Source organism: Urocitellus parryii, chromosome 5, assembly GCF_045843805.1.
Source record: "Urocitellus parryii isolate mUroPar1 chromosome 5, mUroPar1.hap1, whole genome shotgun sequence".
Taxonomy (NCBI): domain Eukaryota; kingdom Metazoa; phylum Chordata; class Mammalia; order Rodentia; family Sciuridae; genus Urocitellus; species Urocitellus parryii.
In genome coordinates this window covers 109,404,793-109,420,537 of record NC_135535.1, presented here as the reverse complement: position 1 = coordinate 109,420,537, position 15,745 = coordinate 109,404,793, and the positions used below count along the sequence as shown (strand labels likewise).

At 35.1% G+C, this 15,745-nt stretch overlaps 1 protein-coding gene and 1 pseudogene across 1 annotated transcript in view; both read right to left on the bottom strand.

Moving 5' to 3' along the window:
- The window catches only part of Ferry3 (FERRY endosomal RAB5 effector complex subunit 3), a 38,252-nt gene extending 22,952 nt beyond the window's left edge, over positions 1 to 15,300 (bottom strand). The window contains exons 1-5 of the mRNA XM_026407249.2: positions 15,244 to 15,300; positions 12,232 to 12,426; positions 10,464 to 10,609; positions 4,820 to 5,001; positions 381 to 480 (exon numbers count right to left, since the gene is read on the bottom strand). Of these exons, the coding sequence (XP_026263034.1) occupies positions 381 to 480; positions 4,820 to 5,001; positions 10,464 to 10,609; positions 12,232 to 12,409 (606 nt within the window). The 5' untranslated portion in view covers positions 12,410 to 12,426; positions 15,244 to 15,300. The remainder of the gene's footprint in view (positions 1 to 380; positions 481 to 4,819; positions 5,002 to 10,463; positions 10,610 to 12,231; positions 12,427 to 15,243) is intronic.
- Positions 8,580 to 9,197, bottom strand: LOC144255161 (sterile alpha motif domain-containing protein 12 pseudogene; annotated as a pseudogene).
- Positions 15,301 to 15,745: the final 445 nt, after the last annotated feature.

Below are 15,745 nucleotides of genomic sequence, written 5' to 3'. Positions count from 1 at the left end.
GATATGAAAAATTGTGCTCTATATGTGTAATATGAATTGTAATGCATTCCACTGTCATATATAAATAAAAAAAAGAAGAAAAAGAATTTGTGGAAAAACCTTAACAAAGTAGGACATGAATATGAAAATTGCCTTTCTGTGTTAATAATTCAACTCTTAAAAAAATAAAATGTTAAAAAAAAAGAAATTTAGTGAGGCACTAAGCAATTCAGCAAAACCTTGTCTCTAAATAAAATATAAAAGAGAGCTGGAAATGTGATTAAATGGTTAATCTCCTCTGGGTTCAATCCCAGGAAGGAAGGAAGGAAGGAAGGAAGGAAGGAAGGAAGGAAGGAAGGAAAACACAACTACATACCTAAAAGCTCTTATATTTCACTCACCTGCTGGGATTCAAAATGCTGAGCAGCCAGTGAATTTACATCCTGATCTGTCAGTGATTTTCCCAATTCCTGCATTACTTTTTCCATTTCAATACCTTGTCTAAAACATAAATTAGCAAATCAGGTAAGTATATTCATCAAATTTCAAGACCACTCCTGATTCACAAAGTGAAAATAAAACTTTTATTTTATAGGATTATGTCCAAGAATGGGAATTATAATACCTGAAAGTGCCCTGAATCCTTGGAAATCCTCAAAGAAATAGTCTGTAATTCCAGCTTAAATAGATTTTCTTTTTATTTGTATATGAACTAAAATGACTTCAAGTTCTGAAAGTTTGTCTATATTATATCCAGAAACTGCCAAGTAGGTTCTAAGAGTAAAACTGTTAAGTCACAAAATTACCTTTAAAAAGGCATGTAATTATCTAATAATAATTTAAGAATGTAGAAATTAAGATTGATTTTTCTTAGAGGAAAAGTTAATCAATGGTTTAAGTAAACTGATTTAATTTAAATAAACTGTGATAAATTAAATTCATTCATATTATATATTTATGTAAAAATATGTATTTCTATCTATACCTTCTAGAATTTAATGTCACTCAATATTATCATAGATCATTAGGTTTAATATTGGTGACCCTACTATGTTTTTAATAATTATTATAGGTCAGGTAAAGATCATGCTTGCAAGTGAGATTTTTATTTAAAAACAGAAATAACTGCTAAATGGTTTATAAACACAAACTGATAGGTTTACATTAATATTTTACCACTACACATGTTCCCTCTAGTGGATAAAATATATCATTACTATTTTTTTTTAAGTTGAAAGAAGTATCTAGAATTTGGTTTGCTGAAAAAAAAAAAAGCAAATTTCTTGTAAGAAAAAAAGTTAAGAATTATTCAACAAATAAAATGTCTAAATATTTATTTCATCCTAAATGTGTTCAAAATTCAAGTAGCTAATAATGTAGTAAATGATACAAATATATATCTATATTCTATGAGAAAGACCAAAGGAAATTTTATTGTATTTCAGATGAAATACTAAATATAGATTGGTTTAGTATATCAGATGTGACTACTCCGAAACCTGCACATTATTTGAAAGGCATTTAAGAAAAAAAGCTCCTTAAAATTATAGTGAGGTTATACTGAGAAAAGATATTTTAAATATTGAAAGTGCATTAAAATGAAAGGAAAAATAAGAAAACATGTCACTTCTGCTCATGAACAGGATAATAAATGACTTAAGTACCAAAATTCTGGGTGAGTCTCCATAGCCTCCATAATGAACTTCAATTTGCCTTAAGTCATACTGTTCACCTTTGCAATAAATATTACTGTTCTAGCAGAAGACAACTTATTTTTCTTTGTCAAGCTAACAGTTTAGACATATGAAAAATAAACTACAAAACTGCTTTTAAAATAGATGCATCCCAAAATGGAATATGGAGGAAGAGCATGAGAAGAAGACTACCACTAAATAGGAAAGAGAGGTGGGAGGGAAAAAGAGGGAGAAGGGGAGTTGCACGGAAGATAGAGTTTGAAAGCCTAGATTCATATTCTGATATATTATGTGGAATTTATGATCTCTTAAGCCATTAATCACATGGTGATCATCATCCATAGCTTCTAAATGACTTCTCTAAGGGCTAAAATTTTCTATCATATTATGCAAAATCCCAAGGATCCTGGGTACCAGACAGAGATTATACAGGGAGGACAGGAGAAAGCAAGAACAAATCTAGACTTATATGTAGGAAACGCACAAAGTGATAGTAACATAAGACACTTCTTGTTAAAAAGTTATTATTAAATTGTAGTATAAAGGTGTATTAAGAATTGTAATGCAAAAAATTATGAATGTAATGCATTCCACTATTGTCATGTATGTAAGACATAATAAAAATAAAAATAAATAAAAAAATAAAATAAAATAGATGCATCCAAATATTATTTATATGTTTAAAATAAAAGTAAAAGGCAAAGCCCCACCAAAAAATCTCTTCAAGGACATGTCAAACAATAAAATAAAACAAATTCCTGCTTAAAAAAATTTCCATTATAGAAAAAGTATAAAGTTTTGATAAAGGCAAATAATTAGTAGGTTAATTCAGCTTCCCAAAATGTGAAGAGCCATGTGGGATAGGAATAGTCTTCTGATTTTGATTAAGAATAATTATAGACTATGGATGGCCAGATACAGAGTTTTCTGGGACGTGTAGTGAGTAGGCAGCAAAGTGTGTTACAATTTAGGGTAATTCACCAGCTGAAAGAAAGTACTAGTAATAGGTAGCCAAGACAGGAGTTTGCCAATATACAGTTATCCCCTGAGGTCCAGGGGAGATTAGTTCCAGATACCAAAATGTTCAAGACCCTTATATATAAAATGGTGTAGTATTTGTACATAAGCTATGCACATCCTCCAGTACACTTTAAATTATCTCTAGAAAACTTGTACCTACTATAAAGTAAAGGCTATGCAAACAGTTGTCATACTCAATTGTTTATAGAATCATGACAAAATACAAAAGTCTGTACATGTTCAGTATGGGTGCAATTTTTTCCTCTGAATATTTTTGATCAACAGTTGGCTGAAACCATAGACACAGAGGGCCAACTAAAATATGTGGAATGAGTGTTCTCAGAAAACCTGAGATCTAAGAACCATTTCAAAATGAACTGAAGGTTATATTGTTTGAAGGCCTTAGTAGAAAAATTCAAACGTGAATGTCACATGAACGTCAATAAAAGGTGATTGGTATTTGATAATTTTTATATGTTCAAAAATTTAGTTCTAGATGGGTACAGTGGCACATACCTATAATCCCAGGGACTTGGGAGACTGAGGCAGGAGGATAAAGTTTAAGGGTAACTTTAGCAACTGTGAGAGGCCCTAAGCAACTTAGCTAAACCTTGTCTCAAGATAAAAAATAAAAAAATCTGTGGATGTAGCTCAGTGGTAAATCACTCCTGGATTTAATACCCACTACCAAAAAATATATTCACAAATTTTATTGGCTACATAATAAGAAACTAGAAAAAAATAAATTTTTGTCTTCCCCAGGGACAAAGCTTCAACCTGACAGCAACTACCTATACTGCAGCTATACCATCTAGAAAGGAATAAACTGCCTTAACCTAGCTAGTCAACAAACTGAAACCCATAAAGGAGTACAAATATCTCAAAATATCATGTTGTTCTCAAAAAAGAGATCATTCTAATATTTTATGGTATAGGAAAATAAACAGTTCACAGAAACAGAATTGCCATAAAAACTTACAAATCTATGCAAGAAAATAAAAATGCCAATCTGGAATCCAGAAGAGAGTATCCCCTGTGATCAATACTAAATCCATTTGTCTAATATGTTTTTTGCATTTCAAATGTTCTTACTTATGATAACCTTCAAAATAAAAGATTATTCTACTACTCATTTTAATGCTTTTTAGTGGGAAGCTAATGGGAAACAGAAGCAAATCAACACATCATTTTAAATTTACTTCTTCAGGATTAATTATTATATCAATCACAAAAAATAAATGTGATTTTTGTCCTAACATGCTTTCACAACCAAAGACATTTTACCTCAGTAACATTAAAAATTTATCTAATGTCTGAAATAAATATTTTAAGGTAATGCTATTAGTCTGCTAAATTAAAAATTATTATCTAGGAGGAGTGTGTCCTGACTCATATCACAATATATAGAATTATGAGGAGGCAGTCTGGAAAGCCATGATTTAAAATCAATAATACTAGCAGCTTTATACTCACTCTGAAGAAACAGTGGTCCATAAAGGCAACATTTCATACTGTATTAAGTATCCCTATAGAATAGATTCAAATCTGACTAAAATTTCTTTGAATAACATGAGTGTTATTTTTTTCTTCTTAATGTAAATAAGTTTATGAAATGAACTAAAAGACCATGTACTTAGATCAGGGCAATGAAGAGAAAGTTCTGACTAGGGTACAAGGTACAGTGATTACTAGCTTTGGAGTTAAAGATTCCTTGGTTTAAAATTCTATCCTGTCCTTGGACAAGTTACTTACTTTATTTAAGCCAAAAATTTTCTCATCTTTAACAGTAGGGTTGAGGTAAAGATAAAGGTAAAGACAGGGCATAGTACTCAGAGCAAAGCAAGCCTTCACTAGCAAGCCTTCAATCTATTCCTCTTGTTACAAATAAGAATATGTAATGCCAGCACAATTTATTTACGTAAATCACTTGAGAAGTTCTCTAAGTCTATAAGGACAGTCCCAGTTGAAATTACACATTTAAATATACAAGAAAATTGATTTCTAATATTAAAGCATTTTTCTACTTTATCCTTTAATTTTATAAAATATGAAAACAAGTTGTTCTGTAGGTCATCATATATGACATTATAATATTCAATTATGATAATCCAAGAAATGTGAAATACCTTTCTCTTAATTTTTTCAGCTCCACATCTCTTTCACCAATCAGTTCTGAGATACTAACAAAGTAATTATGTTCCAGATTTAGAAGAGTTTCAGAAGCAGGAGAATGTATTAGATCATGATATACATCTGCAAAATCTTCATCCCAGCTGGGCTCTTCAGGTCTTGCATGCTCTAATGTACTCTATAAGATGATACACAGACATTCCTCAATCATGACTCAGAATTTTTATTTAACACAGTTCTACAAAAGTATGTATTGTATATCAGACAAGAACAGAAAAACCCTCTATTTATATATGTGTAGATATATAAATAGAATGAGAACAGAAAGAACATGGAGAAATTTAAACTAAGTTGAGCTATCTGGGAACAGAAATGAGGCACTAAAAGGGAGGAAGGTACACAAGTTTCCAAAATTAAAAAAAAAGTATGCTATAATTCCATTTCTATGAAATCACAAACACACACACACATACAAACACACACACACACACACAAAGGGAGATCAACAAAATGATAATAGTGACTATTTCAGGACAGTGGGACTTTTGGTGACCTTTATTTTATTTTTTATGATATAATAATTTTCATGTACTAATCATATAGTGAGAAAAGCTTTTTATTATTAAAAAATGTGCTCTACAGGGCTGGGATTGTGGCTCAGTGGTAGAGCACTTGTCTCATACAGGTGAGACACTTAGTTTGATTCTCAGCACCACATATAAATAAATGAATAAAATAAAGGTCAATCAACAACTAAAATTTTTTTTAAAAAAATGTGCTCTACAAAGTATTTATAGGTTGTATATTTAGAAAATGAAGTTACCTATGTAGTCATCTGTGATACATTAACCTTTATTAATCTTCAATACCTAATTCACCCATGCCTATGTAAAGATAAAGGTCTTGTTTTGATCTTTCCATTTATGTTCATTTTAAAAACAGTAATATGCTTTCTTTTATATACTTAAAAAGATGCCCATCACAAAAAGACAATCACCTCAATACATGCAAGACACAATGCAGAAGCTTATAGGTTGAGAAGTACCTTGTCAAATACCATACAATTTAATGGCAAAATAAGAATAAAACAGTTTGGTGTTTTTTCCATTGTTGATCTGTGCAAACAGATATCTGTTTTTATTTTTTTATTATTATTTTTTTAAAGAGAGTTGGGGGGGGAGAGAGAGAGAGAGAGAGAGAGAGAGAGAGAGAGAGAGAATGAATTTTTTTAAGATTTATTTTTTAGTTCTCGGCGGACACAACATCTTTGTTGGTATGCGGTGCTGAGGATTGAACCCGGGCCGCACTCGTGCCAGGCGAGCGAGCTACCGCTTGAGCCACATCCCCAGCCCAAGATATCTGTTTTTAAAAAAATCAAAATTCTTCCCTTTTCTTATCTTATCAATGAATATACTAAAACTGAAATGTAAGATGACTGAGAGTCATAACTTAACTTAAAGCAAATAAATAAATCATAGAAACAGGTATCTTGAACTTTGCCAATTAACGGGTAAACTTTATCCTTTGTTCTCATTCACTTATCCCTCAGACAAAGGCCTCAGCAGACAGGAGGAGTTCAAGAGGACTAGCTGAACCTAGAACTCAGATTTCATCTCCTCTATGCCTCTTTCCACCAGGCTCTGCTCTAGGAATTATAACCAGCCCATGTGACTCACCCTCTGGTCAAAAGTCACTTCAGGCTCAGGCTGAAACTGTACAGGAAGGAGCCAGTGCAAGATCACTGGGATCTGACTGGCCACACATAACACCAGATACTTGGTGATTCTATTAACCCAGTCATCTAACTACAAAAAACTGCAGTACCTATTTTAAACCTGGCCTAGGGCTGGGGATGTGGCTCAAGCGGTAGCACGCTTGCCTGGCATGCATGTGGCCTGGGTTCGATCCTCAGCACCACATACAAAGAAAGATGTTGTGTTCCCAGAAAACTAAAAAATAAATATTAAAAAAAATTTAAAATCTCTCTCTCTTTAAAAAAAAAAAAAACCTGGCCTAGCACAAGCCTGAATCAGAAGCTGCCTACACAGGAAACACTACACAGTCCTTCCTTGATCTAATTTATGCCCTTCCCTCAAGAGAGGTGATACCAGGAATTGGAATGTGATTGCTGAGAGGAATGAAGCATTGAGTACCCGCAGAAAGAAAACTATTCACTGTCAATCTCAACCTCCACCCTCAGGCACAAAACCTGGCTTCTTTGAGGTTTACACCATTCAGCACTGATTAACTTTTGGTCATTATTATAAAAACAATCCACCTGTCTCTTATTAATTTAAAGCTTTGGCACTAAGTTCATAGTCTTCCTCTCTGTCTCAAATCCTGTATCAACCTGGCCACTTGGATGTCCTTATGGACAACCTATTCAACATTCCATCTTCTTAGTCCTTAGTTCTCCACTCCACCTCAGCCACCCTTCAGTAACTGCTTTAGTTTGAATCTTGAGTGTCCTCCAAAAGCCCACATGTTAAAGGCTTGACTCAAGGTGGTGCTATGGGAAGGGGGTGGAACTTTTAATAGGTGGGCCCTAATGGGAAGTCCTGGGGTCATTTGGAGTATTTTTGAAGGGGACTGTGGAATACCTATCTCTTCCTCTTCCTTTTCTATTTTGCCTCTTCCTTTTCTTCCTTGCCATGAGGTGAGGAGATTTTCTCTTCCATATTCTCTTGCCTTGATATGCTACCTCATCACAGGCCCAAAGCAATGGGGCCAACAATCATGGACTGGAACCTCTAAAACTGTGAGCACAAACAAACTTTTTCTCTTCATAAGTTGATTATCTCAGAAATTTGTTAATAGTAATGGAAAACTGACTAACATAGTCTTCTCATCAATAACAGGTTAACTTTAAAAATTCAAACATTCAAGTCTCTGATTATATGCTCTGACCAAGATTTTTCACTAAATTATTCCCAAGTAATTGAGTATTAAACCTCATCAGGACCTTTACTCCATAAACACACCTACCAGCTCATTTTATCAGTCATCAGTTCCCATTTAGATTCTCTTCATTCTCTATATAGCTTACATTCTGTGCTCAGCATTTAACCATTATCTTACCAATATCCTCAACTCTCTTCACTGATGTTGTCTTTCTTACCTACCTAATAAAACCCTAATCTTCTTCTTCTCTCTGCATGCAATCAGGCTTAGAAAGCCACAGCAGAAAAATCATGAAACTCCAAAGTTCATGCTGGCAAACAGACTACTCTAACTTGCCCTTCAATTTTCTTTTTTTGCCAGAAATAAGACAAGATTTATAAGAGAAAAAACAAAATACTTGTATTCCTACATGGACCAAACGTGCTAATTCATCTCAGCGTAGTGTTCTTTTATAAAGTGCTTCAGAGTTGGACAAAATACCTTTGGACATCATAACTAACATAACCAAGACACGTTTACATTCCTATCAGGGCATAATATTGTGAACACTTCCACCGAGACTGCAGAACTGCTGTATTTTTTTTTCTAAAACATCATGCCATCTGCACACATAATAAAATAATCCAGTAGTTGCCATGCTAAAACAGGACTGGTAGTGATGGGCACAGACAGTGCCCCAAGGGGAACTTGAGTTATGCACAGTGATGAAAACTGGAAGCGATCTTCCAGTGAAGGGTCTGCCAATGACCACTTGGAACAAATTGGCACTGTATAATTATGCACCTCATTTAAAAATCCACAGCAAACTAAGATTTTTTTTCCCCCAAAGCTTATAATCTTGACTGAGTGGGTGTTTTTTCATTTAATCCGGTTAATCTGTCAATGCTCCAAGGATCTCTTCCGGCAGGGCCATGAGTTAGTCTTTCTGTGGGGAGCAGGCAGGCCATGTTCATACCAACTGGCAGGACAGCAGCTTGGAAGGCTAACCGTGTTTATGGAGAACCCTCGGCTGAGGCTTGTGTGAGTAACTGCAGATTTTGGACTTCTTCTCGCACCTTCAGCTGGAGCACCTGTTGCAAGATGTGCTGCCGGAGGTTCTCCTGGGCTATCCCCATACGCTCAAGCTTTTTGTCCGTGAGTCTCAGCAGAGCTCGCCCAGTTATGTCATGCTGTTTGAATGACTCACTGTAGATCTGATACTGATTCGGACAATGTTTCTTCAACCACTTGCAGACATCCTGCTGGGTCCATAGAGCCACTGGTTTTGACAGCTTCACAGTAGATGACTTAGGCGTCTCAGCTTCTCCCTGCAGTCGCTTGGGGGTTCCTTTTTGGTCAGGCACCTTCTGGAAATTTTTGCTTTTAATGGATTGAGACTCCACACCTTCACCTTCAATTTGCAGCTTAATACCTTCGGCCGGGAAGGGTGATACCCCGTGGATTCAAACCACAGTGGAGAGCTTCCACAGCCATTCTCTCAGAGCTTCCCTAACGCATGCATAATTTTCTTGGCCGAGGTACTCCTCCTGCCCCGCGCTCCCCCCCTCCTCTCGCTTTCGCCTAAATATTCTGCGCTCATCTGCTCCAGGACCCGCCCTTCAATTATTTTTGACAATCCCACCATTCCTTGGAGAATTCTGTCCTCAAAAACCCAACTCTCTCATTATTCCCTACCTCATCTAAACAAATGATCTGTCTTTTCTATTTCTCAGATAAAGTTGAAGCAGTCAGAAGAGACTATCATCAACTTCCTACTACAATTAGTAAAATTTTCGGGATTTATATCTTTCCTGCATTAATGAAAGATATACATTTCTTCTCAGTTAAGGTTAATTCTCCATTTGAGTTCTGGATTCTATTTTCTAGACTTCAACTCTACCATCTTAAAAACAAAACAAAAACAACAAACCTCTGACTCTGTATTCCCATTTAGCAAGTGCCTCAAATAGCCAAACTTCTAGAGTTATTGATTCCTATTCTTCCTTCTTTCTACTTCCTTATTCTTAAAGTCACTGAAATCTAGTTCCTGCTCCCACCAATTCATTGAAATGACCTTTCCATTGACAAGATTACTTGATAAATCTAATGTTATATTTGAGTCTTTTCTTTACATCATATTCAGTGGCATCTTGGCTTTTTATCATAGTTTAACTGATGGTGGTTTCTTTCTTAGTAAATAAAATAATGATGTGTGTGGCATCTTAGACTTTATGAAATGGTGTATGTTAATTAAATAGAAAAGCGATGGCATTATATAGCTACACCACAACAATAAAGTAAGAAGACAAAAGTAAATCAAAGTGAACCACTACTGTTTTAGAGTCGTCAGATGAAAGCCAAGATATACAGTTAATTTAGAATTTCAGATAAAGAGTAAATCATTTTTCAGTATAAATATGTTCCATGTAATATTTGGGATAGTTATACTAAAATTATTCATTGATCTGAAATTCTGTCTTCAATAGGTATCCCATATTTTAATTATTAAACCTGGTGACCCCACATTGGCTGGATATGGAAAAGTAGCTTCTATTTTACAAAAGTATTCTACAAAGCACATTTTTTATGTGCTCATACTGATAAATGAATGAGTACAAAAGCAGCAACATATACTGAATATTATTGTTATACAGATAAAAAAGGATTCCACAAACTGTTTAAGTATTATGTTAGCAATTTAAAAATCCTCACTGAATCCCAGAATATCCTTGAAATATACAATTTGACTTATTTTCTTACCTCAGCATAAGCTTTGGCCCATGTATTTGCCAGCTGATGTAAATCTACTTCACCTGATTTCACAGCCTCCAAGCATGCTTCAGCATCTCTATCATAATCCCTGAGGGATTCTTCCTCTATAAAGTGGCTCAGAGCTTCTTTTAAGTCTGTAAGAGGAACAATAAATGCCATCATCAGCATTCCACATACAGAAAGGGAATATTTTACTTGGCCAAGCATTCCAGTGCAAAATTTTTATTTTATCAAACATGCTTAATATCATCTTCAATTAAAATAAAATCAGTAGTAGAGTGCTTGTATCACAAGCACAAGGCCCTGGTTCAATCCCCAGCACAGGGGAAAAAAATTAGTTTAGGGAATCATTTCACAACAGTTTTTTTTATTATATTCTGTCCTCAAAAACCCAACTCTCTCATTACTCCCTACCTCATCTAAACAAATGATGTGTGTGGCATCTTAGACTTTGTTGCAGAAAGGTCAAAATTCTTAGTTTTTCTGTATCCTTGATACTAACTAAATAATGTTAATTTCTTTTTTTTAAGAGAGGAGAGAGAGAGAGAGAGAGAATTTTTTAATATATTTTTTTTAATTTTCGGCAGACACATCTTTATTTGTATGTGGTGCTGAGGATCAAACCCAGCGCAAGACAAGCGCAATAACACTTGAGCCACATTGCCAGCCCTAAATAATGTTAATTTTTTAAACCAATAATTCAGTTTGAAGCCGAACAGGTATATGCATATAAAGAAAGACCCACAGATTTTGAGAGTCTGAAGTTACTGTATATAAGTGAAAAACAGTTTCTTATATCAGTTTAAAGAGTATATTAGAGCTTTTGAATCTGCAAAAAGAAATCGATTATATTAAAACCAGTTTAATGCAGATACTCTAAGGTTTCAATTTGAGAAACACTATTTAGGGACTGCCATAATGGAAAGAGCAGTGGAATACACAAGGATTCTGGCCTTGGTTTTGTCACTATGTTGGTGACTTTAGACCAGGGTACACAATCTTGAATCCCTTGGAGGACTAGCTGAAACCAACTGCTTCAGGGCTACCCCTAGAGTTTCTGATTCAGCAGGAATAGCATACAGCCAAGATTTTACATTTGTAACAAGTTCCCAGGTTGTTGCTGATTAGGTACCACACTTTGAGAATTACTGCCTGAGGTAAATAATTTATTTATTTATGTTGTTTCTTTATTTATATGATATGATTGTGCTAGAAAGTTTCTAGGTTGCCTTATAATTCTAGCATTCTGTGATTCAATATATTTTTAATTTGAAATTTTTTCCTAGTCTGTGAAATAGAAAAGAGAGACCTTTTAAAATGGCTTAATACAGATCACTTTATGAAACTAATTTAGGTAATCAAATATTTTTCAAACTTCTGTTCCATGGAATCTTAATAATTGATTATCAGATCATTAAAAGGCCAACCAATTTACCAATATAATTCTATAATGTTGTAATTAGTGATGGATGAAATACCATATGAATCAACTCAACTAAATTTAAATGTGAAAGTTTTCATTAAGACCTGTTTTCATTATGTAATTTTTTAATTAAATTTTTTATAACAGTTACACAGGTAATAGGGGAAACACTTAATAAAGCAAAGATCTGAGGAATCTTTTATTCTTGGAAGCAGTTAATTCATATTTTGTTTCCATTGCTTCTTAGGTTTATGCTTTCTAGCATGAAGCTTCTAATGAGAGAGTCCATAAGAAAATAATTAAGTGGCATAACTTTAAAAAATCAGTCCTTACCATTTTCTATAAAGCATGGCAAGCTGTGAAGCAGCATCAGACGTCCATGCAAATGACTGGCATTTTCCTGAACAGGAAATTTGAGGGGTACTCTCAATTCTAAGCACTCAGTTCCTACTTTGAATTTATACACAAACTCCCTTTCTTTGTTGCAGAATCTTTCTCGGTTTTTCTTCATATTCTTTGACAGGTTCTCTGTAGAATAATAACAAAAAGCAACAAGTTATATTATAAAACCATGATGTCTCATTATTGCTGTAGCACTTCTAAATATATTCCATCACTCAAAAGACTTTATTTGTGTGACTCTGAGCCAACTATTCCAGTTTTTTTCCAAGTGTTTATCCCTGCCCATTTTTTGTTTTCATGATGAAAATGAAGTTCTTCCTCTATTTTTTAAAATGAAAACAGTTTCTTTTAAACTTCATACAAGGAAAAAATTATACATTGTATTCTTAGACAGGGTTCTCAATACTAGGGAAAGGATTCTTAGGAAGGGATACCTAGATGTGTAGATAAAGAGCTAGTAAACAGTTGGTGAAAACAAAGTGAAACAGATCAGGGACCAAGTAGTGATCCAGGTGATCTCAGAGGTTGTGATTTTTGAGATCTGATAGGAGAAAGGGATAAGAAAGTGTTAGATCTCCATGTGGCAAGTCTATTGCTCTCTTGATAATATTCAAACCCTTTATTCCAGTTTACACCTCTAGACTCTTCTCTAGGATGCACCTACACCTTACTCATCAATAAGCCAATTTGCAAATTTGTTTTCCTATCATTCTGAACTTCTTTTAATACCAAATTTCTCTTTCCACTCCTAAGCTTTCTGAATTAAGTTTTCCTGAAGGTAGTCTCACTAGTTTAAATTTTCTTGGATAATAACTACTCATTCTTTGGGTCGTAGTTCAGCTAGCCCCCAGAAGCCTAAACCAACTCTCCAAAAGTATACTGGGTCCCTATTACAAGTTCTCATACTACTAGTCTGGACTTATCTGAATCATGCTATTTTCTTACTCTCACTAGAATAGTTTACTTCAAGTGAGAGAAAATGTATTCCATGTACCATGTAGAATGCTGGGAACATAATAGCAAGGCTAACAATTGTAAATTATATGGTATTTTTATTTTATGGTGCTCTCTGCAAAAATAAAGAAGACAACAAATAGTTACTCATATTGTGCTTTAAAAAGAGGTCAACTGCTTGAAAGTAGAACTATTACTAGGGATCAGGAAGGATGCAAGGGACAAGGTGGGGGTGAGGGTGAAAGAAGGATAGTTGGATATGATCAACACATGCTATATGCATGTCTGGAAAACACTAATATGCACAATTAGTTAATTAATTAATTAATTCCATTAATATGCACAATTAGCATGTTAATAAAAAAGAGTCACTTGACATTTAAAAATAATTCAAAGGACTTTTTTGGTGTTTGTGTGTGGGTGTGCTGATGACTTGAATTATCCAGCCTATATTTTCAACTCTGTATGTAGGGTGTATATAAAAATTTCAGTCTATTTCATCCTAATGCAAAGAAAGAGGATACTGGGCTGGGGGTACAGCTCAGTGGTAGGGTGCTTGCCTAGAATGTGCAAGGTCCTGGATTTGATCCCAGTACTGCAAGAAAAGGAAAAGAGAGGGAGGGAGGGAGGGAGGGAGGAAAGGGGGTGGAGAGAGAGAGAGAGAGAGAACAAAAACCTATGTTTTACTCATGAATTGAATGACTAATATTCAGTAAGTGTAAATTAATGTAAATTTGTACAACAGTTTTAGAAAACTGGCAATAATTACCAAAACTACAAAAAGTCTGTTCTATGATGCAGAAATTCCATTCCTAAGAATATATTCAAATGCACACACATACACACATGCATGCACATGCACATATATTCACTAAAAGCATCCAGAAAACTTTGTGTATGGTATCATCATCTCTGGATAATTGATGGTTTCCTTGCCACCAATGGACCACCCCTACATTTTAGGCTCCCTTCACTTAAACTTCCCACTACATCTTTCCAAAACTTTTTAGCATGGCATTCAAGGACCTTCATAATCTAAACTCTATTTACATTTCCAACTTCACCTCTACTGTGAGTATCCTGAAGGTTGTATCTTATCTATAGTTGAATGATAGCTCCTAACATGACATACAGACCTTTCACCAACATTTGCATTAAGAAAGTGGTGTGGTAATAAGAGAATTCCCTCTTTAATTTTGTCACTCAAATGGTTCAAATTCTGGTTGTGCCATTTAATTGCTACCTGAACAACTGGGGATAGTGCCATTTAACAGTGAGTCATAAGGATTAATCAAAAATAAATGAGGGCTGGAGTTGTGGCTCAGAAGTACAGGCCTCTCCTAGCACGTGAGAGGCCCTGGGTTCGATCCTCAGCACCATATAAAATAAATAAAATAAAGGTATTGTGTCCAACTACAACTAAAAATAAATATTTTTTAAAAATAAATATGAAACATCTGACAAACATAAGATGATCAATAAAAGGAAGCCAGAAATAAAATATCTAAGAACATATCAACATAGAAATCATATGCTACTGAGAAGATACGATAAAATCAGAGGCAGTAAATGTGTTAACATCGTAGCAAGGAATTGAACGTTGCAGAAATAAGAGTTACACGGTCTAATCAGTTGTTAAATTATATGGTATTTTTTTTATTCCGTAATAAAATTATCAGCTCTGTTTTCAATCGGTTCAACATCTTAGATTTGTTTCAATACACTGATAATTTAGTTCCATTTCCCTCCACTGTTTTTTTTTTTTTTTTTGTAATAGATTTGCTTCAGTTTTAGTGTCTGTGAAATCAAACATGGGATGGGAAAAGGACTGGACTGAACTCAGAGAACCAACAGCGGAGGCTCTGGGGCTCACATTAGGGAAAGGGCGGGGAACTGCGGGGCCAAGAAGCTCCAGCCGAGCGACAGGACCAACCCCTTCATCAGGAGATTTCAATCTTAAGTGGTCTCCTTAAGTGGTTCAGAGCTCACCTCGCTTGGTCCCGAAGCAGCCAGCACCCTGGGAGCTGTCAAGGAATATCAGCTGACTTGCCGGCTTGTTTTTACAGCCAGCAGATCCCCGACGTCAGATTCACTCACCTTTTCCTGTTTTCTGTCACTTCGTAGAAAACTATTTGGTTAAGATAACACCTTTTCAAATATATATTAATCTCATAATTTAAAAAGCGCAACAAGGTGTGTTTCTAAGCAGTTATTAAGTATTTCAGAGACGAAGCTAGAACCTCTGTCGTGACGAAAGTGCAGCGATAGAGCACAAACTGAGTTCTGGCCGACCGGATGCGGAAGGGCGTACCTAGAGACGGGCGTCAGCAAGCCAGCTCTTAAAGCGTAGGCTCCGCTGCAGGCTGGCTGCTCATGATTGGAGGACCCGGAGGCAGCGGAGGCGGAGAGCGCGATGTCCGGTTTTTGCGCGGGAATTGAAACCGCCACTGCTACCAGCTGAGACTTGAGCGCTGCAATTTTCCAGCCTAAC